The sequence below is a fragment of the Typha latifolia genome, chromosome 4 (genome assembly GCF_019914945.1).
Source record: "Typha latifolia isolate L0001 chromosome 4, TyphaL0001v2, whole genome shotgun sequence".
Classification (NCBI taxonomy): Eukaryota; Viridiplantae; Streptophyta; class Magnoliopsida; order Poales; family Typhaceae; genus Typha; species Typha latifolia.
The window spans coordinates 13,610,967-13,634,439 of NC_133089.1; the positions used below are offsets into that span (position 1 = coordinate 13,610,967).

Here is a 23,473-nt window from a genome sequence, read left to right on the forward strand (position 1 = left end):
ATACATCTGGCTCATAGTTTCAAATAAAAATAATATTTTTATCAATATCTCAATCAATTAATATTAAATTAATATATTATTATATTATATCACTGTGCACAGTCACAACTTAGCATCTGATTTTATAATCATAGTCTAAAAATTAAAAGTATATCAATTATAAACTACATTTTTTTTTCTCTTCGCTTCTTTATATGTTTTTAAATTTATACCTCAGGATAAATAGTTCGCTTCCGATTCAGACCAAATACATCATTATATATTTATATATCTATGTATCAATCGGAGCATGGTTCGAAAAATCTAGATAGAGATCGGGATAAAGACATTCTCCTATCCAATTTTGACACGTTGAGTTTAGACAGCCGGAGCCAAGTCGTGAAGCCGGTTGGTCCGGTGGAGCTTGGCGCCGCTTCGCTTTAATCGGAGGGGCTGTAGCAATTCCTATCCGCCATGTGTACTACAAGTTCAACGTGGCAAAAAGAAAAGTTTCCCCTGTCTACTTGGAGGCTTATTCTTGGCAAATAAAAAATAATTCGAGGTACTGGAGAAGAGATCTCTTTCCTCATCAAAGATCTACTCTCCAAAGTGGTTGGTGCTTCTCTTCGATTTCTCCGTTGGATTTTTTACATCAATTTGTTTTCGATTTATTCGTTTTCTTCGCCGCCCCTTCCCCATCAAAAAAAAAGATCAACTCTTCTTTGTGGTTTTGGTCCTCAAATTTCAAATTTCTCGTCAAATATTGTACGAGAGACGAATCCGTGATCTGGGTTAGAAGAGAAGACGGTGATTGTTCGAGAAATATCAAAGAGTGATTTGTTGCTACGATGAAGGAGGAGGCAATAGAGAGGGGAAAGGAGTTATATTTTTCTCGAAACGGGAGCTACCCGAGAGATTTCCTGCAGAGATTTGCGAGCAATAGCTTCTTAGAGGTGAAAGAAGAGGACAGGGAAGCGGACTCTGACGAGATCGAGCTAAGCCTCGGCCTTTCCCTTGGTGGTTGCTATCGGAACGATCCCAAGGGGAAGAAGCTCATGAGGTCTTCGTCGATTGCGGCGTTGCCCAGCGAGAACGAGCTCATGGTTTCCACTGGTTTTATCTCGCGGACGAGCTCCTTGCCGACGGAGAACGAAGAGATGAGGAGGAAGAGGAAGGAGATGCAGAGCCTGAAGAGGTTGGAGGTGAAGAGGAAGAGATTGGAGAGGAGGAATTCTACCAAGGTGGGGGAGAAAATGGATGAGGAGGTAACCAAAGGGATCGCTAACGGAGAGATTGCCGCGAGGCCCACCGCCGTGGAAGTGAATTGTTTTCCGGCAATTTCTCGGAGTTTCTCTGAGCTGCAGAGGTTGAATTTCGGAAGCCGGACACTGCAAGGTATGTAATAATTGCCAATGATTGGTTATGTTGATCATGCTATCTTTGTTTCTTTATCTGTAATTATTTTTGTGTGTGTGTGTGTTTAAGATGTCTGCGTTTTAGGATAGGAGACAGAGACGAATATGATCGATTTGGTTTAAAGGGTATTAATGGGCTTTCTCAGCATCCAGATGAATTGCTTAGGTTGTTCTAATTTTCTTGAATATCATTCTAAATTGTAATGTATCAAATATCTAGACATGAATTCATTGATGCCAGCTTAGTTATAATAGACAGTGTTTACTGGATCTAGAGATTTTATTGAAGAGTGTCAATGACTTGATTCACCCGAGGTTCTAAGTGCAGGTGGCTGTTTTGGTTTTGGACTATTTTTTATTTACTTGATTCTAAAAGTCATAAAACATATAATACTTTAAAAGTGGAGGAAAATAAAGAACAGAAAATTTAGATTGTTCAACATAATACAGAGAATGAAAACACTAAGAACGATATCAAATTTCAGATGCATTCATTAAATACGTATGTTCATCGTTCATCATCACCACTATAACAGAGATGGTAGAAAGCATTCTATAGATGAGGCTAAGGGCTAACAACCATTTTTGCAATAGAGGTGAGCGTAGGGGTGTTAAAAGAAAAACTAAAAAGGGGTAGAGTAAAGGTAGAAAAAATAGCAACGAAAAGAACAAAAAATGTAAAATTTGGTGCTCAAGACGTTAAGGGATTAATAATTAATGTCCCAAGTTGTAATCATGTTAGATGCAGCTTAGACGTTTCGCATGTAATTTACATAAAAGAAAAAAAAATTGTGTTTACGACCAACATGATTTATATGTATCGGCCAATTCAATCGATACTAGGCCAAGACAGCCAATATTGGACCGAGACGGCCGATACGTATCAGTAATGGCGATATTTTGAACCATGGATTCACATGAACTAATATTTGGATGTTTCAGATATGGCACACAATTTCACATTACTTTTGAGTAATGCATCATATCTTTGTTGTAGCCCAAGTACTGCCGGAGTGAAGTAGTTAGTCTCAAATCTTAAAAATGTCTGTTATTATATGTTCGTCTTTGTTACTTGTCGGAAGTGACAAATTGCATACATTTCAATCTAGTACTAATATGTGATTGTTTTCAAGAGCTATAATGAATAATTCATGTCAGCTTTACACGCTATTTTTTCCTGATCTCTATCGAGGTGAAGAGTCCAGTAACATCAGAGGTAGAAGTTGACATGTATATACTATATAGTGGAATCCACATCAATTTAATGGCTTAAGCTCCTTAAGTTGTGAATCCTCACTATATCAACTGTCTTTCTTTTCTTGTCAATAGAATGTAGTGACTAAACATCATATATGATGCCCAAAACTGAATTCACATGCCTTGCTATACAATTGGGAAGTATATGATGTAATATTAGCAAGTAGCGTAGTGATATCAGAATTATGATTCATTATTCTAAAACAATGCAACAAGCAATCAAGCAATTGTGGAACAATACCTACAATCTTTATCTTTGCAATGTCAACTATACCTGCAATATAAATCTATCTTAGGTGCTATTTGGATCATATTTTTTTCCTTTATGATAAACAGTGTGTGGTACTTGCACTTGTAATGTTAGATTTTATTATTTGTGTTTGTCAATTTACCTGCCAAACAAATAGGATGTGTTTTCTGCATATCACTTTGCCTCTCATTCATATTTGCTTCTCAGGAGTAGATATCTCTGGACTTAGCAATTGCACGGAGGCGGCAAAGATCTCCCTAAAAGTGCAGTCTTTGCCTGAGCACACAAATCATAGAGGAGAGACTAACACTTTGAGAAGGATAACAGGAAAAGCCAATAACATTGGAACTGAAGTGAAGAACATAGTGCAAGAGATGCCATGTGTGTCCACAATGGGGAAAGGCCCTAATGGGAGGAGGATTGAAGGTTTTCTCTACAAGTACAGGAAGGGGGAGGAGGTGAGCATAGTTTGTGTGTGCCATGGAAGCTTCCTCACTCCCACCGAGTTTGTAAAGCACGCCGGAGGCGGCGATGTCAGCCATCCTCTGAGACATATTGTTGTCAGCCCATCTCCCTCTTCTTTTCTATGATCGTAGACCTCAATCTTGGTAGCAGTTCTTCTTTCCTCTCTCACTTTCTATTTTTCTATGCTATGCTGAGTACAAGGTTGCTCTTCTTAATGAGAAAAAAAGAAACGAAATTTTTACTGGAAGTTTAGTTTCTGTGCATGTCAAAGTGTTATTCATTCCAATTTTTTCTTTAAATTTTTTTGCCAGATGTTCTTCAGTTCTGGCTGCAGGAATTTTTAATATTGATCCATAAATTTGTAGTACATAATAAGTTACAAAAGTAAAAACTTTATATCTCACCATATACGATTAGCTGATAGATTAAGTCCAAAATTTATTATTTAGCATGCAAATGCTATAAAATGGTAAAATGATTGGCAAATACAGCATTTCCCCGTCTGTGATTTAGCTTAAATATAAATTTATTCTTGTATTTTAAATTTAAATATTTAACTCTTCTGATTGAGATCAGATTATTATTATTATTATTATTAGCACTAATATATTTCGCTATGACTAAATAGCAAAATAATTAACTACATTTCTATCATCGATGAAATCGTGGCAAACAGTAAATTATAATTTCTCCCAAATTTGAGTCCAAAAGTGGATGTAAATTTGTCATAAATAATCCCCAGCACACCCATGACCCCAGTCTCCATACCCATAGGATATGCATTGGCTCGCAAATTTCGGATCACAAATTATTATCGGATCCATGTTCTGCATCCAAACCCGCTAAGTAGGATAAGGTACGGGTCATATTAGCGAACCAACCAGGATCCATTACCACGAGGGAGATGGGAAGTAGATAAGATACCTCTTTCGTGGTTCCTTAGGAACAATTAATACAATTTAGAAGTCCACGCCTCCATCCAACGGCAGTTTATTCTCTCTCATCAGCTACCAACGGTGACTATCCCCCTTCGCATCCCGAGAAGTCCCCACCACCATCGTTTGCTTAAACCCTCGCCGAGCGAATCGAGTGTGGGGTTTTCTTGGCCGAGACGATCGAGAGGGTTCCTTCTTCTAGGTACTACGCCTAACCCTAACCTTAAACCCTAATTCTTCTATCGAGATCGGTGGATTTAGTTCCTTGCGAAAAATTCGGTTTCTAGTTTGATGTTTAGATGTTGTTGTCCATTTATATTGCCGGCAATCTTGTTCTTGTGCAATTCTCTTTGTTTTCAGGTTGGAATCACGCTATTTTTTTATTGTTAATATAGTAGAAGCTATTATTCTCCATTAATTTGGCAACATATGTAACGACTTCAAAGTTCAAGGTCCTTCGTACTAAGGGCCTGTTTGGGTAAGTGAGGAATATTTTCCATGGGAAAGTCGTCATGTAGGAACTGGTTAGTGACATTAAAGGATCCTATGTAAAAAATTTCCTTTGGATTGATTTATATTATCTTGTTTGGATAGTTTAGGAAATTTTGGAGGAAGAGAAAATTAGAAAGAGAGAGATGGGAGGAAGAGGAAGAGGAAGAGGTGGTGGTGGTGGTGATGGGCGGATAGGAGTTGGAGGATGTGGTGGTGGTAGGCGGAGGAGAAGGTGGTGGTGGTGGTGGGAGGAGGAGGAGAAGAGTGGTGATAGGGAGGGGAGAGGGAGGAATGAGGAAGAGAGTGTGAGAGGAGCGAGTGTAAGAAAAAAAATGAGGTGGGAGTGGATTCTTTTTTTTTTCTTAGGAAAATATTTATTCAAAAATTTTATCCAAACACTCGAGGAAAATTTCCTGCAAAAAATTTCTAAGGAAAGCTACAAAAAACCCTACAAGTTTATAGAGGGGACCTTTTTTTCCCGTAAAAGTGGTGGATGATCATCATTTCTTTCCTTTTTATCTCAAGTGGTAGGTTGCAGGTTCTGAACAATGGCATTTCTTAATAAAGTTGGAAATTTTATCAAGCAAGCTGCAACTTCCAGTCCATCAGTATACCAAGCAATAAGATGCATGTCGTCCTCAAAGCTCTTTGTTGGAGGTCCAAGCATACTCCTTCAATATCGTGTTCTTTGGCTAGCCATAGATTTATTTATGTGTTGCTTTTGATGCTTTGAAATTTTCTCTGTTTAGGACTCTCCTATGGTACTGATGATCTGAGTCTAAGGGAAGCTTTTACTAACTATGGTGAAGTTGTTGAAGGTATTTCTTTTCCTCTTTTTTTTTCCTTTCGTTTAGTCAATGCTGCTTTTAACTGACCATTTTCTTCAGCTAGAGTTATCATCGACCGAGAGACTGGGAGGTCAAGGGGGTTTGGTTTTGTAACTTTTACATCCAGTGAAGAGGCCTCAGCTGCCATTACTGGGATGGATGGAAAGGTATGCATGTTCTATAGAGCTAGCATTAATGCTTTAACATCATGGTATGCAACAAAGTGACAAACTTCAAATGCACACCTTTCCTGTTTTTAGATAAAGTGAATGGTAAGGCTTGATAATGCTGTTTGTGTAGCAATTTGTAGAGACTTGATGACTTTTGACTTGGCCACTTCCGGTTCAGCTCTACACATGTCTCTTTCATTCTTGGCAGATAAAGTATCAAAGTATTTTTTCTTCTTCTGGCCTGAGTCTTCTCTTGGTGATCATGCGTTATGGGATTGACATGTGTTCATGATATATGGTGAAAGTGAGAGTAGATTCATGAAATCACCCTCATATATAACCTTTCGTCTTAAAAGTTAAAACTCAGTCAGCTTATATTATATAACAGTGACTTTCAATCAAGGTAGGACATATGAGAGTTGTGGCCGGGTATATCTGAGTACTACTGTTCTATTGTTGCTCTCTTAAGTGAATTATTCAACTTTAGATGCTCCAGTTTATTAAAACTAGTTTCCCTCTCATTTTGCTGTCAGCAGTGCATCATGATCTTTGATAAAGCATATGTTTCACTGCCCAGGACATAAGGGATCAAGTGGTAGACGTGTTAAAATGGTTGACCGATTCTACTGTTTTAGCAAAATAAGTATTCATCCTTTTGGATCTCGTGGTTATTATATATGGCTCTTTGTTTAATTGCTTTCAGGATCTTCATGGACAAATGGTGAGGGTTAATTATGCTAATGATCATTCCGGTGGATTTCGTGGTGGTTATGGCAGTGGTGGTGGATACGGTGGCTCTGGCGGCTATGGCAGCAGCGGTGGTGGTTACGGTGGCAGTGGCGGCTATGGTGGTGGTGGTTATGGTGGAGGTGCTGGTGGCGGATATGGTGGAAGAGGGGGATATGGTGGCGGATCTGATGGCTATGGTGCTAGTGAATACAGTGATGGTGGAAGTGGAAGTTATGGTGTTGGAAGCGGTGGTTATGCTGGTAGCAGCGGTGGAAACTACAGTGTTGCTGGAGGTGTTGGCGGCAGTGACAACTCTTTCATTAATACTTCTGGTAATAACTATGCTGGTGGCAGCACTCCTAGTGGCTATGGTGCTGGAGACTTTTCTGGAAGCAGTGGAGGTTATGGTAGTGGAAGATACAATAGAAACAGTGGGAATTTCGTCGGTGGCACTGGTGAGTATTATGGTGTTGCCGGTGGTGCTGGTGGCAGTGACAACTATGTCAACGGCACAACTGTTGATACCTATGCTAGTGGCAGCAGCGCCGGTGGTTATGGCAGAACCAACCATCATCAGTATGGAAGCAGCACTGACCAATATGCTCAGGATGATTTGTTGGAGGACAATTTCAAAGATGATGAGGATGACGAACCTGATGACTATGCCAACAAGAAAAGTTAACGCACAGTGGCTTCTCTCAATGAAATACTGGGTGTACGTATGTTCTGTGGATTATCTCCTCACTGAGATGCTTGTAGCTAGCGTTAGTTCACAGGTATCCTATCTAATAATCCTCGGAGTTGAATGTGAGGCAAAGATGGAGACGGAGTTCATCAAAGAACAACGATTACCTGTTGTCGTATGCTGTGGCCTAAGACTGCATCTCTCTTTCTCCTTTCAGTTGGATTTGCATCATGCTGCAAATGCTACTGAATAATGTAAGACTGAATGTTGCCAATGTGTCAACAAGTATACCTGCAAGTAATTTGCTTTAGGTTTTATATGGACTGAGAATTATCTGTGTATGGCGAAGACAGAAGAAACCACATGTTTGTACTGGTGAGTTATGACTGGAATGTATGGTTGGAACATGATACTTCCAGGGTAGTAATGCTCTGCTCTTTTGATAGCTATCGTCTATTAGTACTCGAGCAAACACAGCCATGGCTCTCTGCTACAAACTTTGCCCTGCTGAGGAATAAAAGCGCTAAAAGTTAAGGAGGATGACATATTTCTTTGCGAGATCCAGGAAAAAAAAAAATTTCTGATGCAAATTAAAGGAAAAGCTAGTGGGCTGAAATTTTTTAATTTTTTTTTATGCAAATGGAAAGCAAAACTAGCTGCTTTAGCAAAAAGTATAGGTAGCTGAATGTTTGAAGTTCACAAGCAACTCACAATTAATACAAAATAATGGATGCGCTAATGGGCAATACGAAGAAGTAGAAGATCCCCTTGCCATCCCCAGTACATTTTGCATTTTACATTTCACAGGAACAGAATATGATATCTCCAGAAATTAATATCCAATCATATCCAAACAAATAAGTGAAACTTACAACATAACATGCTGAAAATTGAAAAATACCACGTATCTAGCACCTGATCTCTTCTTGGATAAGGAAAAGAAAAGAACATTGTCTTTTCACTGTTATACTCATAATGAGGCAAATTGAGACCTCCTTTTTCAGATGCAGACCAAAAAATTGTCAGCTGGAAGAAATCCAGCACAATTATTTTCTCAAATACTAGCAAGAATACCGTGGTAATAATGGTTCTAATGTCTCAGGCTAAGCCAAAGTGGACAATAGCTCCTGGAAGTTAAAGATCAGCCAGTCCGCCTTCACTGCAACTGCTTCTCGCATCTGGACCCCAGCATAGCAGATAAACAAGTCGGCTCCACCTGGCTTCCGAGCCTATAATGTAGTGAAGAAAGTTTAAATGTTTCCATAATTTCTAGGACCTAATGAATAATAATATTATAAAAATAATTTAACACGTATACATCAAATGAGTTATCTTTGATTGATAAACATGCAATTTATCACAGAAAAACACAACCACCTCCTGAAGCTTAACATTTCACCAAAAACTTTGATAAACAAAAATGCTAAACAAAACTAAAGTAAATCTGGCATGAAGTAAGTCAGCAACATGCTAATATCTAATAATAATAGCATAAAGTACTGCATACAACTCAATCAATGGAGTTCAGAAAGTACACATCTGTAGATTAGAGAACATAAATGAATACTGAGAAAAGTAACTTTTGCAGAAAAGCTCTAGCTTCTTATATTTCAGCCTGATTAAATAATAGATCAACTTACAGCCATGCCCAAACAACACCATTAACTCAATTGACACAAGAATTATTCTTATCATAGACTCAAATAAATGAACATATTAGTATCCATAGTGTTCAATAACTGAAGAACAAAGGATCAAAGAGAACAACAATTATAAAAACCAAATAAGAATTTTACCTCAAGATCAGTTGCACCATCTCCAATCATAACTAGTAACTTGTGATCAAAAACCTGAAAATACAATAGAATGAAAATGAGGTGCATACGAAATTTCCTTCCAAAGATATTCCCACTCTCTGCACCTTTCTTATGTGTTGCACTGCTACTGCTTTTCCACCACTTCGTGAAGTAGGCTCCTTTATGTCAAACCCAATGAACTCTCCAGAACTTCCAAAGAGTAACTGATTTGCAAAGATGTTCTCCAGAGGAATGCCAAGCTCCAATGCAACAGGCTACAAATAAGAAAAAGATAAGGAAAAAGGGAAAAAAATTATAGTTTACAAGGATACTTTGATCCAATCCGATATACAAATTAAGAATAAATTTACGCAATAAATTATCAGTTGGACAGATATCAAGAAGCAGTATAACATAATTCAATATCTACGCTTAAGACTATTTGGTCAAGGAGTGGGCCCAGGTTGCTGATTTAGAAAATGGTACACAGCTTGACAATAAAGTGTAGTGTTTATCTTTAGATTGCTTAAATTACTGAAAACAGAATAAAGATATCTTCAATCTCTTAATCATGAATATAGGAAATATGCTTCAGCTATTCATGAATAGCTTATGCTACAACATAACATGGGGCTTAAAGTTCCAATTCAATAAAGCAGTGAGAGAACCATTCAAGGATGACGAAAAATCGGTAGAATATCAGTAGCCTAGAGCTTTGAGTATTGAAGCAGATTGGAGAATGTGAGAGAAACATCTCTTAGAAATATAATAAAGAATGAGCATGAAGTTTGTGCAGGAATGCATTTATGAGGAGTTCTGGAACATGGCACATGGCATTTTCTCTACTTTAGGATGCTATACAACAGAATAACCTTGCACAGAAGTACAACATATTCAACCCAAGCACTTTTAGACTAAAAGGTGCATGCCATATAGACTCAAATACTCATATATTCATTTGTATTTTGGCCTCGACATAGACTTCTACCTTGCGGACAATCTAGAATCAGTTAGATCTCTATACAACCAGATCTGTTTTAAATTAGATCACTCGAAACAAATAAATAAATAAATATCATTACCAGAAGAAAAAAATTGGGTGAAGCATCACAAACTTGATCCAATTGTGATAACTATGAGAGTAACTTGCCATGGATATAAGAATTCACAAAGTGTAAATAAAGAAGTTGAGCAAACCTTGATCATTTGCCGGAAGCCTCCGGATACTAGGTATACATCAGTCTTCTTAGCCTTTAGCTTTTTTATAAGTTCAGCGATGCCAGGAGATATCCTATAGATAAGTTGGAATCATGGTCATGGCTAGATCTAAGTCACTCGAAAATGCAGATAGCTTGTAGAAGTGAAAGCTGAGCAAAAGTAAACATTCCATAAACTATATATTTACAATATATTATGAATACTTGAAAGAAAGCATTTTTTTTAGAATGGCAAGCCATCCAATATGAATATTAAGCACCCAGCAAGATTTGGAAATAAGTCTCCTTGGCAACGTTACAAGATGAGAACTATTTGAAAGTCTTGCCATGAGTTCACGATAAGACATGAAGTCACTATCTAAAGCTCCCAATTACAAGATAGTCAAAGATTACCTTTCCATTAGATCATTTAGTTGGAAACTCTTAAGTATTATCAATGTGATTAAAGCAATTATCTCACAAATGTAGATCATTTGGTCCAAGCTGGTAGTAATAAGCCAAGAAACTTTTTGAGAACAGAACAACTTACTGAAGGTAAGTTGTACACTACTTAAGTGACCCATGTCACTATATCAAGCTTAACTAATTATGTTCTATTAGCTATAAAAAAACCAAGTAAAAAGTGACTTGATCTCTTACTAGATTAATGAGAACCTCTTGTCAGTTCTACAAAGTGACTGAATAAGCATGTAAAATACATAGATAGATAAATAGGCAATATCTTGATCTCTTAGAGTAATGTAATGAATAATAAACATAGTGAAATACCACAAATCAGAAAATATTATGATAGATAACTTTAATTTTCAAATGATACTTCTATATATAAACCCATCCTAAATTAATAAATTCCATCTGCAACAAACTAATTTAAGAAAGAAAAATACTTGATATTGAGTACAGGAAATAAGTTGGATACCTAGGTGGCCTCTTCTCCAAAAAATCGTGTACCTTGGACAGAGATGGGTTGAATAAAGAAAGTCTAGCAGCTAGAGCCTCCTCAAAAGGAATAGAACCGCTCATTGCCCTAATAATAAAAGAGAAAGGGATTTTAGGACTTATTAAAGTAGATTCACAAAACCATATTATCATTCTCGGACTTCTAAGGTGAATGTATCAAACATATATTCCTGTGCAGTACAAACTAAACTATTAGAGTTACTTAGTCGTCCATTCTGCAACAGCTTTCCCAGCTCCGCAGAAGTCAGCAAGTTCATCGATACCCTCATCCAGGCACACAGTGCTGTCCACATCGAAACAGACTGCATCAGCACTTCGCCAAATCTCAAGTACATCTGCATAAGAAACGACATGATCTTGACTAATTAAGACTAGGTAAGTCAGAACAACATACAGGACAAACACACCTTTCTAGAGCTCAAGAGTTCTTGGAAACAACCTTCCGAAGGAAAAGTATTGCCAGACTGCATGGACGAAGTGCTCTTTGAGACGTCCAGTGAGGCTGCAACAATTACGAGAGGCTTGGAAGGTTTAATGTTACTGAATAAATGCCTAAACGATCTTGCTGGTATTTGTGAAATGGCTGGTGTTGAAAGAAGAGAACGATGAAGAACGTAGGATGGACGAACAGGGTTGATACTCCACCTAACAATCCCAGCCATTGACCTACAGCTAATAATGAGAGCAGATGATCATGCATCGGAGTGAAAGATACTTGAAATTAAGCAAGTAATTAAGACGGGCAAATGAATTTGCTACACTGATGCACCAATGCCAAATGGTGAATGCTATTGTAAGTCCCAAGGCTCTAAATATTGGTTTAACGATACGTATCGGATCGGGCTAACTTTTAATTATATAAAATTCTCAAAAAATTTGTTATAATATGCAGAAAAAACTCATAAAATTTCAGGATAACAACCCATCCCTCTCTCTCTCGGCTACTGTAGCAGAAAAGATAGAGCTGCAGCAGTGAGGAGAAAGGGAGAGGGCGATAGAGAGAGACATAGATGGAAAAGGGGGAAAAAACCTAACCAAAGAAGAGAGAGAGAGAGAGAGAGAGAGAGAGGAAAAAAGTACTCACCGCCGGAGATCTACTCGCCGGAGGTCAACCTCGACGGAAATATACTCGCCGTCGCCGGATCGAGGTCGAAGAGATGCAACGGGGGGGAGAGAGAGCGAAGGGAAGGAATTGGAGGAGAGCGTGAGAGAGAGAGAAGGAAAGTTAATAACTTATTATTAATACGGGTTTTCAGATTCGAGTCGGATCCGACCCATTAACGTTAGAGGGGGGTACTTTTTTAGTTATTTGCATATGTTTGTTAATTCTAAGAATAATCTTTTAGAAATATTTCGTTAAAAATTAGAGGGTGAAAAGTTTCAAGTAAAAATTCTATTAATTACATTTTAACTATTATTTAAAAAAAATTGTAATAATAGTTATAATATTTTGGATGGAGGATAAATTATAGTTTTGCTTTATTCCAACTTACCCTCATATTTTTAAATTTAAGTTACTTTTAATTTGATGATGAAATCTAAGTTTAAAATAAAGTCTAATTTTATTAAAAAAAATTTGAGCTAAACCATAAATAAATAAACTATATTTGCTATAAAAAAAAATAGATTTCTATTTGGAAAAGGAGTATTCAAATTTTTTTTATGACAATTTGAGAATAATAAGTGTAGCACCCTTTATGGTATATATGGTCCATCCACCGGAGCTAACATTCAACAACTTTTACTGATAATTATTTTTCCTCTCTATTCATAGTATATTTGGAATGAGATAGAAGTCCATGGATATCCATCATAGATGAGATATGCATATGGTAGGTGGAAAGAATCATCAACTGAGACTTTGCTCCAGCTTCAAATCCAACACTGTACCTGTACCTGAAAGAGATGGTTGAGTAAATTAGTCATGGAGAACAACCTCTAATCAATAGCTTTGGGATAATGACACCACCTAAAAAAATTATGAAGAAAAAAATATGAACAAAAATATAGTGATTAGTTTACTCCCGTAACCTTCTCTGTGGAGATAAATTTAATCAAGTATCATGACTATTTTAATAATTTTACTGTATTATATTAAAATTTGTATGTCTTTTCTAACAGACACAACGTCAGCATTTAGGTCACTTTAATGTTATTCAGTTAAATTTAAGAAAAAAATCTAACAGTTTTAGATTAATCTTTAGTATAGGACCATGAAAGGCTTTTTAAAGTATAATGTGGTAAAGGAAAACAAATCAAATTACTAATCGGCTCGAAGTTGTCCCTATTTAATTAGCGGATATTTGAAGGTAATATAGCTACTAATTGAAAGAGAAATGGTTAGCCTAACCTTCTTACATCATCTTAATTAGTTAATTTGGATTCATGTCATGAAATTATATAATGCAAGTTGGACTGAAGGAATTATATAATGCAATAAGTTCAACTATTGAAACAGATGACCAAATTCATTTTATATTCACAATGAGATAAACACATTTTATATCCTCCATTTTCTAATAGGTGCTAATCGAATCTTATGTTTTACCTAATATTTATGAAACATATTACACTGTTAGATCCATTAAATTAAACTTAACTATAGTAAAGACATTGTTGAAATACCATTATCCAACATAAACTCACATTCACATATAAAACACAAAAAACATTCATTAATAAAATGTCAAATAAATGAAACTAAGACTAGAAATTGACTCAATTAATGTAAGAGAGAATAGAGGAAAAGGAGGTTACTCTTATAGTTTTAAGATTTTAGCCAAATAAGTATCATAATGCATTGGGAAAAAAAAAAGTATTTTTATATTAGTAGAAAAATAGTTTGAACAAGATGGAATAGTTTCTTTTTATAGGGTTAATTACTATATTATATTATACAAATATTTGATAAATATATAGGGAGCAATTAGTAAATATTAAAAAATAGAGGGTGTAAACCATAAATATGTAATGTGTTAAATACAAATTTCTCAAATTCTTTTATTGCATTTAACCCTTTTGCTAGTGAAAAAATAAACTCCTACGTCACCTGGGCCCATATATAAGAAGGGAAATATATAATTAATTATTTGACTTCAATAGTAATTTGTTATTTCTTATGTATTATATTTTTTTTACTCTAATAATATTTATCACATTCTTATATAATGTACCTGTATCCTTACAAGAATAGTAAGACAACAAAGAAACTGCCACAACTTATAGATTGTTCCACCAAACTCTCATCAAACCCAACCAAATATTTAATCATATGTATATGTAAACTATCTCAATTGAGTCAACTCCTAACTCCAACACTCCAACATCTCCCATATCTCCCTTCCTACTCCTAGAGGAAGGCTTTCAAAGCTACCAAATCAACCACATCCAATTCCAACCTATCCACCTGCACACCCTCTTCATCGTCTTCAACACCCATATCAAATAGCAAAGCCACAAACCAGTCCTCTCTCTCTCTCTCTCTCTCTCTCTCTCTCTCTCTCTCTACAACTCTTTAAACATCATGTTCCAAATAGACCAGCAAATAAGAGATCAAAGATCACATCTCTCTTCTTTGCATTGATATAATTTGGGACTGTGAGAAGATCTTGTTGTTGAGCTAATTAAGATGGTAGCTTTTCAAGATGGCAGCTCATCCTTGCCTTCAACTCCTACTCCCCTTCCTTCACCAAAGAGCTCTGATCAACAACACTCTGAAACACTGGAGATTCTAATCCACCCCCAGAACTCTTCCAGCTCTATCTCATCACAAAGCTCACAGGATAACACTCCAACTATAGAAATCCATGTCCACTTCCAGGATGATCGCACTTCCTCCTCTTCTCCAAATAAACTATCCTCTCCAATGGCCACCACTTCTGTAACTCCAAGTGATGAGGAGATGGAGTATGGCAAGGCTAGGCTACTATCAAGCCACTCAATGAAGATGGACTTCATCGATTGCGACGCGAATGGAGCATTGAAATGGAAGGAGATGGAAGAGAAGTTTGAGCTCCCAGATAACTCTCAATCCATCGGTAAGTTAATTAAGTGCAAGAAATTTTTTTATTTACACAAATGTTTAGGAATCAAATAATTATTCTAGTGATTACAGAGACTGGTACTGAAGCCATGGAATTAGCTCTGCGAGCAATGCGAGGATCAAACAAGATAAGCCATGATCTCTACCAATCACTGGATCCAGATGCCAGTCCTAAGATCAAAATTTCCTTGGACTTGTAATTAAATCCAAACGACCCATCATTAAACGTTTTGATTTATTCTTATATATATCTAGTTTGATTAAGAAAGCAATTAAGTAAATTATGTTAATTACTTGTACTCAGCTACAGGAGGAGTTTACAGGGGAAGATCATAGAGAAGGAAATCAAGCAGGTGCATATATAAATTATAAAGAGCATCATAAAATAAATAAATCAATATATAGATATATATAAACTGCATGGTATTCTCGTAATTTTAATTTATTTGCAGGCTATACTGCTAAGTGCATCCATGAATATGCTAACCTTGACTCAAGAAGAGGCAAACGAGTGCACGCGGCTAATCATGGAAGAGGTCGACTCGGACCAAGGAGCCCTTGAGGTGTTTTTTTCCACCTAAACCCTCCTTTTATTAGTTAATTGAAAATAAAATTTCGGCATTGCTCAATAATTATAGTGCATTATAAACATCATTTTCCTTTATAATTAAATTAAGGAAGTTTTTTTTTACTTCCAGCACCTTAAATTTTATATATATCTTTCCAATATTCACAAATTCGGATCCTGTGCTGTTGAGTTTTTTTAACCAAACAAACTTTTTATTTTTTTTTGCATGTATATCGATCCGACTAAAATTTCTTATTTGCATCCATACCCCTCTATAGTTTCTATTTGCATGAAGATCTCTCAAAAATTAAATAGGATTTTAATATGACCAAAATGCCCTTGCTGTTTCTACGTAATATATTGGGAGTGCTCTAAATCACTGCATGCATGCAGACGCATGAAGACAAGACGTCCAAGACCTCTCTACTTATGGAATGGTCACCGGCAACGCCGCCAAATCATTCCGGCGGTATAAATCCGCCATTATCGTCGGCGTCGTCGGCGTCGTCGACCGTCATCTTCCTCCGCGCCTACTGGAGACGAGTATGGGTGGTCTTGCTCTGGCTGGCGGCGTGCGCCGCCCTCTTCGGCTGGAAGTTCGCGCAGTACCGCCGCCGGTCGGCCTTCGAGGTCATGGGGTACTGCCTGTGCGCCGCCAAGGGCGCCGCCGAGACGCTCAAGCTCAACATGGCCCTCGTGCTCCTTCCGGTGTGCCGCAACACCATGACGTGGTTGCGTAAGAGCCGTCGGATCAACTCGGTCGTCCCTTTCAATGATACACTCAACTTCCACAAGGTATATATATCTTGGCGTGCTCATCAAATATATAATCATTCATAGTTCCACAATATTTCTAACTGCGACCTCCTTCCTTTATAGTAGCTGATAGCAGCAGGGATAGTAATAGGAGTAATCCTCCACGGCGGCATCCACCTAACCTGCGACTTTCCGAGGATCGCCGAAGCTGACGAGTTCGTCTTCCGGCAGACTATCGCCGACGATTTCGAGCACCAGAGGCCGACGTACTTTGATATAATAGTCTCGACGGAGGGCACGACGGGGATAGCCATGGTGATCCTCATGGCCATCGCTTTCTTGTTAGCCACGAGGCCATCACGTAGGAATTCGGCATTGCTTCCTTGGCCCATCAGAAAGGTTACAGGGTTCAATGCCTTTTGGTATTCGCATCATCTGCTCATTCTCGTCTACGTGCTGCTCATCATCCATTCCATGTTCCTCTTCCTCGCCAAACAAATTGCAGAGAAAACGGTACGTACGTACATTTTATTCACTATATAAGAACTAACCTTAGATGATGAAAAGATCCTTTTAGTTTTGTATAAATTATTTGAAATGGATCGAAAACTATCTAATGTTACCTGAACGGAAGTTTCCATTAAATTGTAAATCACATTTACACTATGACCCAGCAATAGAATATATGCACATGATCAAGCAACTCAATTGCGTCTTTCTACTGATGAATTCTACTACGTACTTGTCCTTAATTATGCAGACATGGATGTACATAGCGATACCGGTCCTAATCTATACTGGAGAACGAGTGTTTAGGATGATACGTTCAGAGATCTACGACGTCAAAATCCTCAAAGTTGGTAACTTTTTAATGCTATTCTCTAATAAGTATCCAGTGATGACACGATCATCTCATAGAATTTTCTTCTTGGGTTGCAGGCGTCAGTTTATCCTGGGAAGGTTCTATCTCTGAAACTGAGGAAACCTGCAGGTTTTCGATACAAAAGTGGGATGTATGTATTTGTTCAGTGCCCTCAGATCTCCAAGTTTGAATGGTAAGAACTAAGAACTCATATCATTGTTTATGTTTCAGTTACTTGAATGGAATTTGGAACCTAAGCGTCCTAGCGTTAGGTACCTGTGCTTTAGTTGCGGGAATGATTTCGGAGTTTTGAGGCTTGTTTTAAGGAATACTTTCCCATTTACTTCTTGTTTCATCGTATCAAACATAAAAAGAAACCTAAGTAATTTTCTAGATAATTTGATTTGAATCATTTAATTTGCCTCCATTCCAATTGTTCTTATATTGTTCCCCTCCTTGTATTCAATGGTTGCTTACTTCAACTACAGGCATCCATATTCTCTTACCTCTGCACCAGATGATGGCAATTTAAGTATGCATATCAGATCTCTTGGAGATTGGAGCTATCAAACATATAGCTTATTCCAAGAGGTACTAATAAAGATCACACAGTTGATATTTAAAAGTATAAGACAAGTAAACCTAAATTAGTAGGCCTTTATAATGTATATCTGTTCCTAAATTTTATGTTGGTTCTTCAGGCACTGGTATCTGGCAGCCCCGATTTCCCAAAGATTTCGATAGATGGCCCATATGGAGCGGCCTCGCAAGATCATGCGAAATATGACTTCATCTTGCTCATTGGACTTGGCATTGGAGCAACACCATTCATTAGTGTCCTCAGGGATATAGCTAATGGCTTGCAGAAGGCAATGCCACTGAGTTCTTAAATTTCAATAGATTTCTGATATGAAATTGAAGTGGTTCATCTTTTACTGGAATTAATGCCCACTTTGATGTTTTCCCACAGGTTGATTCTACCAAGGGTAGCAGTGCCAAGGGACCGAAAAAGGCCTACTTCTATTGGGTTACAAGAGAGCAAGGATCCTTTGAATGGTTTAGAGACATCATGAAGGAAGTCTCAATTTTAGACAGGAAGCAGGTGAAAAGAGCAAACCTTTCTTCTTCTTCTTCTTCTTTCCATTCTGAAAGCCCAAGTATTATTGGCAATTGAAGTACTCATACATGCAATATTTTGGATGGATTTATAGGGAGTGATAGAGATGTACAGCTATCTGACTAGTGTTTACCAAGAAGGAGACAAGAGATCAGCCCTGATAAGTGCAATCCAAGCCCTTCATTTCATGAAGAATGGCATTGATATCATCTCAAGAACACCAGTAAGAAATTTGCAGCTCTTTTTATGTTTCCAATATACTAGCAAAGATTTGATGATTTTTCTTTTCAGTTTGAGTTACACCTGAAGAAATAGTTAATTTACCACTCGATCTTTCAGGTGCGCACGCAATTCGCCAGGCCTAACTGGTTCAGGGTCTTCGCTGCTCTAGCTAGCAGACATGAGGGAGAGAGAATAGGTAAAGTTTTGAAATGATAATGAATCATGAGGACTACTTAGCAATTTCTTGAATGCAATAATTTTGACATGGTAGTTTAACTGCTGCTTGAAAAGTTTGGAACTTGAACACTAGAACTGAAACTTACAGCACTGAACAAAGAATTCATCAAACAAGATGGTGAATGATTCTTTTGGTGGATGTGATTGCAGGGGTTTTCTACTGTGGACCAGAGGTTTTAGGAAGGCAACTGGAGAGATTGTGCCACAGGATGAGCAGCAAAACAGCAACTAGATTTGTATTCCACAAGGAGCATTATTAGATTTAGAAATGCTAATACAATGATGTAGGTTTTGCCCTCGGCATTTGTAAAGAAATTAGAAATATATTAAGGTGAATTTAAAGGAAATAAAGATTATACACAAGCTGGAATAGCTCAGTTGGTTAGAGCGTGTGGCTGTTAACCACAAGGTCGGAGGTTCAAGCCCTCCTTCTAGCGTATATTATAATTTTAGCAAATTTGTATTTAACACCCTAACTTTAATTTTGGTGAGAGGTTTTTTTTTTTCTAATTTCTAAAACACCATTTTATTAGTTAAATCTAACTAATCATAATTTTAAAAAAATAAAGCTACAAAAGATTAATTTGCTCTTATTACTTAAAATTGCTCAAGAAACTATTTAATATTACTTATCATAGTACAAGAAATAAAATCTATTTCATGCAAGATAAATTATTAAAAATATTTTACACTCTAAACTATAAGAATAAGAGTATTGTCTGTTGGCAAAATTCTCTAAATACTATTTCGAAAACTAATTATAATGACAATTTTGAAAGCCCCGCAAAATTTCAGCGGTAATTATGCAAAAAGCCCTAAATTAGCGTGCTATTTGCATAACGGCCCTTGATGAACTGCCGAATTAAAATTAATCTCCAAGTCTGAATAGGATGAGGATAGAAATCATAGAATCCGAAGTATATTATCGGATCCGGGTATTCGTTAAACCCCCAAAACAACTTTCCTTCTCTCTTTCGGTTCTTCGGTTTCTAACTGTAACCCTAGATCGTGGAGGGAGAGCAACCCGAGGTCTCCCATCCATGGCGGCAGACCTGCGCAAGCGCTGCCTCTACGAGATCCTTGGCGTTTCCCGTGACGCCTCCCAGGACGATATCCGCGCCGCCTACAAGCGCCTCGCCCTCAAGCTCCACCCCGACAAGGTCGCCGCATCATGTGGCGGCGCCGTCAGTGACTCTGCCACCGCCGCCTTCCAGGAGCTCCTCAATGCCTACGAGGTCCTCTCTGATCCAAAGGAGCGGGCCTACTACGACTCCCACCGCTCCCAAATCCTCTTCTCCGACCTCTCCTCCAATTCTCGCGATCACTCCCCCTTCGACCTTGACCTCTTTTCCTTCTTCAACGTCTCCGTCTTCTCTGGCTACTCCGACTCCGGCCGCGGCTTCTACAAGGTCTATGGCGACCTCTTTTCCAAGGTCTACTCCCAGGAACTCTGGTTCGCCAGCCAATTGGGAATCCCCCAAGATTCCATCTCCCCCGCCCCTCTTATCGGTAATCTTGAAAGCCCCTACGAACAAGTCACCGCCTTTTACAATTACTGGATAGGATTCTGCACTGTGATGGATTTTGCATGGGTCGACGAGTATGACGCCTCTGCCGGACCCAACCGGCGTTCGCGGCGGGCAATGGAGGAGGAGAATAAGAAGCTTAGGAAGAAGGCGAGGAGGGCGTACAATGATTCTGTGCATGGGCTTGCAGCATTTGTGAGGAAGAGGGATAAGAGGGTGAACGCCATGATGGCCAAGAGGAATTTGGAAGAGGAGAAGAAGCGGGAAGAGGACAAAGCGAGGAAGAAGGAGGAGGAGAGGAAGAAGATGGAGCGGGCGCAAGCTTTTGTGGAGCCCGAGTGGACAAAGGTTGATGAGGTGGAGGATTTCTGTGGGTATGATGATGGTTATGATTATGATGGTAAGAGCAAGAAGAAGACAGATGGTGGGGAGGAGTTATATTGTGTGATATGCAGTAAGAAGTTCAGATCCCATAAGCAGTGGAAGAACCACGAGCAGTCCAATAAGCATAAGGATAAGGTTGCACAGGTGAAGATGGCGTTCGAGAAGGAAGACAAGATTTTGAAGGAGGGGGAAGATCAAGAGAAGGTTCATGTGAGGATAGCATTTGATCCACCGCAGGAGAGCGGTTCGGTGGATGAGCCATGTGAGGATTTTAGGGAAGACAAAATTTTGAAGGAGGGAGGAGATCAAGAGAAAGTTCAGACAAGGGCACCATTTGATCCACCGCTGGAGAGCGCTTCGGTGGATGAGCCATGTGAGGATTTTAGGGAAGACAAAATTTTGAAGGAGGGTGGAGATCAAGAGAAAGTCCAGACAAGGGCACTATCTGATCCACCGGTGGAGAGCGGTTTGGTGGATGAGCTGTGTGGGGATTTTAGGGATGATTTGGAGTTGTGTAAGGGAGAGGTTGAAGCTGCGGAGGTTGGTGTTCGAAGCAATGAAGATCGGCCCGGCGAAAAGAATAGGAAGATCAAAAAGAACCAAGCTGACATAAAAAGTACCACAAAGAAAGATACAGCTGATGACCAAAAGCGTCCTTTAAAAGGAAAGAAGAAAAAGGTAAGTTCCCTATTAAATCTTGCTCATTTTTGTGCTAATTGGTGCAAATATATTTAGTAAAGAGATTCTTGGTACTAGGGGGAAAAAACCTAGAGTTCTTCATAAGTATCTCATTCTTTTCTTTACTAGGACTTTATTGTAAAATTAGCTTGTTTTAAAAAATCATGCATTAAAAAAACTGAAGCTATTGGATTGAGGTGAGTTGCACACCAGCTGATAGCGGATATTTTTGTTGAATAATGATGAGGTCATATAAATAGTTTTCACAACTAGCATTCATTACATTACAATTTGTTAACAAACTTTCATTATTTCCTGAACACTAGCTTGTGATTTTTTATGTGTTACAAAGCTGAATAGTTAGTATAGCTTCAGTGACTTTACAATCTGAAAGTTTAAAAGGATATAATGGACAAGATTGATCCAGTTATGTGCACTTTGTAGACTGCTGAGCAATGGGAAAGAGGAGAATAGGGATTAAAGGAGGCAGATATTATTGTAGATTGTCTAGAATTTCAAATGCTTATAAAAGAAAGGTACTTTCAGCACATGTATATGTTTATATTTAAGTGGGGCATTAGTATTACAAATCCACCTTTTACTTCTCCACAAAAAGAAATGAAGGTAATATTAAACTTAAACTAGATTTTGCGAGTCTTGAGGTAAAATATGAAAGAAAACAAAGACATGCAAATTACTCATAAATTAGCGAAGTGGCGAGATCTTTAAATCTACTACTAATTTGAAAAGATGTGAGAATTAGGTACAAAGTTTTGTTAAAGCCATTCAGTTTACAGATTATCCCAAAAAACTTGTTGAAACTGCAAATGATGAGCAACTATAGATTAGTGGGGTAGAAAAACAATGCGTGAAGTTACTAAAGATGAATTTACGGACGAATTCACTAGGAAATGATTGATAATGCATAACAAGTGAGCATCAAGATCTGCAACATGATAAAGTATCCTGGATATTGTTTTGATATTGATTAAGTTATCTGATCTCTTGTTGTCAATTTTCAGTTTTCTTTGCACTGATTGTATAAATCATTTGTAGCAGGCAATGGCCAAGGCACCAAGTAATGCATGTGGGACTTGTGGTGAAAGCTTTGACTCGAGGTATTCTTCTCTGCACTTTGTTCAACACATCTCATTCTTGCCTATTTGTTTTTATTAGTTCTACTGGCAAATTCTGATTTGTGCTGCATAATTTCTTATTCCAGAAACAAGTTATTTGCACACTTGAGTGATACTGGTCATGCTACATTAAAGTCGCGCTAAAAGACTCCCAACTTGTTGCAGAAGCAACTATTCATTTTTTTGGATATGCAGGATGCTGATGTGATTTGCAGATATTCTAAAAGAAAATTTTTAGGAAATTGACACTGAGGGAGTCTCATGCTCCCGTTCTCCAAGCAGGAGTCATTCTTAATTGATTGATATATGAAAGAGAGTGTGAAAGAAAATGAAGTGATAAATTCTGTGACCAGCAAAGGCAAGCTGCATATGACTATATGAGGAGCTTGTATTCCATCTATACTCAATATATATTTATATTCTTTAATTAGATTCATTGTAATCTTCAATCAAAAACCACAAAATGAATGCAATACTTGGCATTGTCTTTCTCGCTGATGCTTATTCTAAAACATGTAAATTCAACTTTCAAGGTAATTTTGTGTGGGATGCGTTATAGTTATTGCCATTTGCTAATATAAATTATGGTTGCAGGAAAATTCTCAGTACTATCTCTTTCAATGGCTGGTTCCAGGACCTGATGCAAACAAGTGCTGGGTTTAACTTGACTGATAACCAAAAGATTTGGTTAAGAAACCAATGAAATGAATTATTCTTTGAATAATATTGGTTCACTTCTGCAAGAGTGATAGCTTTTCTTAAAGCAGA

General features: G+C 37.8%; 5 protein-coding genes and 1 non-coding gene across 10 annotated transcripts; 5 read left to right on the forward strand and 1 right to left on the reverse strand.

Moving 5' to 3' along the window:
- The first annotated feature begins 355 nt into the window (after positions 1-355).
- Positions 356-3,613, forward strand: LOC140786734 (ninja-family protein AFP3-like). The gene is made up of 2 exons (XM_073135358.1): positions 356-1,374; positions 3,109-3,613. The coding sequence occupies exons 1-2, from the start codon at positions 828-830 to the stop codon at positions 3,489-3,491; spliced, it is 930 nt and encodes a 309-aa protein (XP_072991459.1). The 5' UTR covers positions 356-827; the 3' UTR covers positions 3,492-3,613.
- A 694-nt stretch (positions 3,614-4,307) lies between these two features.
- On the forward strand, positions 4,308-7,649 carry LOC140786373 (uncharacterized). Of its 3 annotated transcripts, none has more exons than XM_073134756.1 (5): positions 4,308-4,503; positions 5,319-5,450; positions 5,543-5,611; positions 5,681-5,787; positions 6,494-7,649. In XM_073134756.1, the coding sequence occupies exons 2-5, from the start codon at positions 5,342-5,344 to the stop codon at positions 7,199-7,201; spliced, it is 993 nt and encodes a 330-aa protein (XP_072990857.1). In that variant the 5' UTR covers positions 4,308-4,503; positions 5,319-5,341; the 3' UTR covers positions 7,202-7,649. The 3 variants fall into 3 exon arrangements, with proteins under 3 accessions (XP_072990857.1, XP_072990858.1, XP_072990859.1); XM_073134757.1 differs by having other exon boundaries at positions 4,312-4,503; positions 5,325-5,450; XM_073134758.1 differs by having other exon boundaries at positions 4,371-4,503; positions 5,332-5,450.
- Positions 7,650-7,956: 307 nt separating this feature from the next.
- Positions 7,957-12,374, reverse strand: LOC140786374 (phosphoserine phosphatase, chloroplastic). The gene is made up of 8 exons (XM_073134759.1): positions 12,262-12,374; positions 11,617-11,849; positions 11,380-11,512; positions 11,137-11,244; positions 10,198-10,291; positions 9,126-9,275; positions 9,001-9,054; positions 7,957-8,433 (listed from the first exon to the last, which is right to left on the reverse strand). Exons 2-8 carry the CDS (start codon positions 11,837-11,839, stop codon positions 8,308-8,310), a joined length of 888 nt encoding a protein of 295 aa, XP_072990860.1. The 5' UTR covers positions 11,840-11,849; positions 12,262-12,374; the 3' UTR covers positions 7,957-8,307.
- Positions 12,375-14,675: 2,301 nt separating this feature from the next.
- LOC140786894 (respiratory burst oxidase homolog protein F-like) lies at positions 14,676-19,358 on the forward strand. 2 transcript variants are annotated; one of them, XM_073135602.1, is made up of 14 exons: positions 14,676-15,214; positions 15,292-15,415; positions 15,524-15,572; positions 15,672-15,782; positions 16,181-16,582; positions 16,670-17,056; positions 17,304-17,399; positions 17,483-17,598; positions 17,894-17,996; positions 18,107-18,274; positions 18,376-18,507; positions 18,617-18,745; positions 18,862-18,940; positions 19,132-19,358. In XM_073135602.1, the coding sequence occupies exons 1-14, from the start codon at positions 14,806-14,808 to the stop codon at positions 19,239-19,241; spliced, it is 2,415 nt and encodes an 804-aa protein (XP_072991703.1). In that variant the 5' UTR covers positions 14,676-14,805; the 3' UTR covers positions 19,242-19,358. The 2 variants fall into 2 exon arrangements, with proteins under 2 accessions (XP_072991703.1, XP_072991705.1); XM_073135604.1 differs by having other exon boundaries at positions 15,530-15,572.
- Positions 19,345-19,418, forward strand: TRNAN-GUU (transfer RNA asparagine (anticodon GUU)). The gene has a single exon. It is a non-coding gene; the product is annotated as a tRNA-Asn (tRNA).
- A 517-nt stretch (positions 19,419-19,935) lies between these two features.
- On the forward strand, positions 19,936-23,220 carry LOC140787105 (DNAJ protein JJJ1 homolog). Of its 2 annotated transcripts, none has more exons than XM_073135875.1 (3): positions 19,936-21,569; positions 22,626-22,687; positions 22,792-23,220. In XM_073135875.1, the coding sequence occupies exons 1-3, from the start codon at positions 20,022-20,024 to the stop codon at positions 22,847-22,849; spliced, it is 1,668 nt and encodes a 555-aa protein (XP_072991976.1). In that variant the 5' UTR covers positions 19,936-20,021; the 3' UTR covers positions 22,850-23,220. The 2 variants fall into 2 exon arrangements, with proteins under 2 accessions (XP_072991976.1, XP_072991977.1); XM_073135876.1 differs by having other exon boundaries at positions 22,629-22,687.
- Positions 23,221-23,473: the final 253 nt, after the last annotated feature.

Excerpts from the sequence above, each read along its gene's own strand:
- LOC140786373 (XM_073134756.1), top strand. The coding sequence starts at position 5,342 with ATGGCATTTCTTAATAAAGTTGGAAATTTTATCAAGCAAGCTGCAACT. Across the intron at positions 5,612-5,680 it reads CTATGGTGAAGTTGTTGAAG|CTAGAGTTATCATCGACCGA; the intron begins GTATTTCTTTTC and ends CATTTTCTTCAG. Across the intron at positions 5,788-6,493 it reads TTACTGGGATGGATGGAAAG|GATCTTCATGGACAAATGGT; the intron begins GTATGCATGTTC and ends AATTGCTTTCAG.
- LOC140786374 (XM_073134759.1), bottom strand. The coding sequence starts at position 11,839 with ATGGCTGGGATTGTTAGGTGGAGTATCAACCCTGTTCGTCCATCCTAC. Across the intron at positions 10,292-11,136 it reads TTGGAGAAGAGGCCACCTAG|GATATCTCCTGGCATCGCTG; the intron begins GTATCCAACTTA and ends ACTTATCTATAG. Across the intron at positions 8,434-9,000 it reads ATGGTGCAACTGATCTTGAG|GCTCGGAAGCCAGGTGGAGC; the intron begins GTAAAATTCTTA and ends ACTACATTATAG.
- LOC140787105 (XM_073135875.1), top strand. The coding sequence starts at position 20,022 with ATGGCGGCAGACCTGCGCAAGCGCTGCCTCTACGAGATCCTTGGCGTT. Across the intron at positions 21,570-22,625 it reads TAAAAGGAAAGAAGAAAAAG|CAGGCAATGGCCAAGGCACC; the intron begins GTAAGTTCCCTA and ends AATCATTTGTAG. Across the intron at positions 22,688-22,791 it reads GGTGAAAGCTTTGACTCGAG|AAACAAGTTATTTGCACACT; the intron begins GTATTCTTCTCT and ends TTCTTATTCCAG.
- LOC140786734 (XM_073135358.1), top strand. The coding sequence starts at position 828 with ATGAAGGAGGAGGCAATAGAGAGGGGAAAGGAGTTATATTTTTCTCGA. Across the intron at positions 1,375-3,108 it reads CGGAAGCCGGACACTGCAAG|GAGTAGATATCTCTGGACTT; the intron begins GTATGTAATAAT and ends TTTGCTTCTCAG.
- LOC140786894 (XM_073135602.1), top strand. The coding sequence starts at position 14,806 with ATGGTAGCTTTTCAAGATGGCAGCTCATCCTTGCCTTCAACTCCTACT. Across the intron at positions 16,583-16,669 it reads ATACACTCAACTTCCACAAG|CTGATAGCAGCAGGGATAGT; the intron begins GTATATATATCT and ends CCTTTATAGTAG. Across the intron at positions 18,508-18,616 it reads CAATTTTAGACAGGAAGCAG|GGAGTGATAGAGATGTACAG; the intron begins GTGAAAAGAGCA and ends ATGGATTTATAG.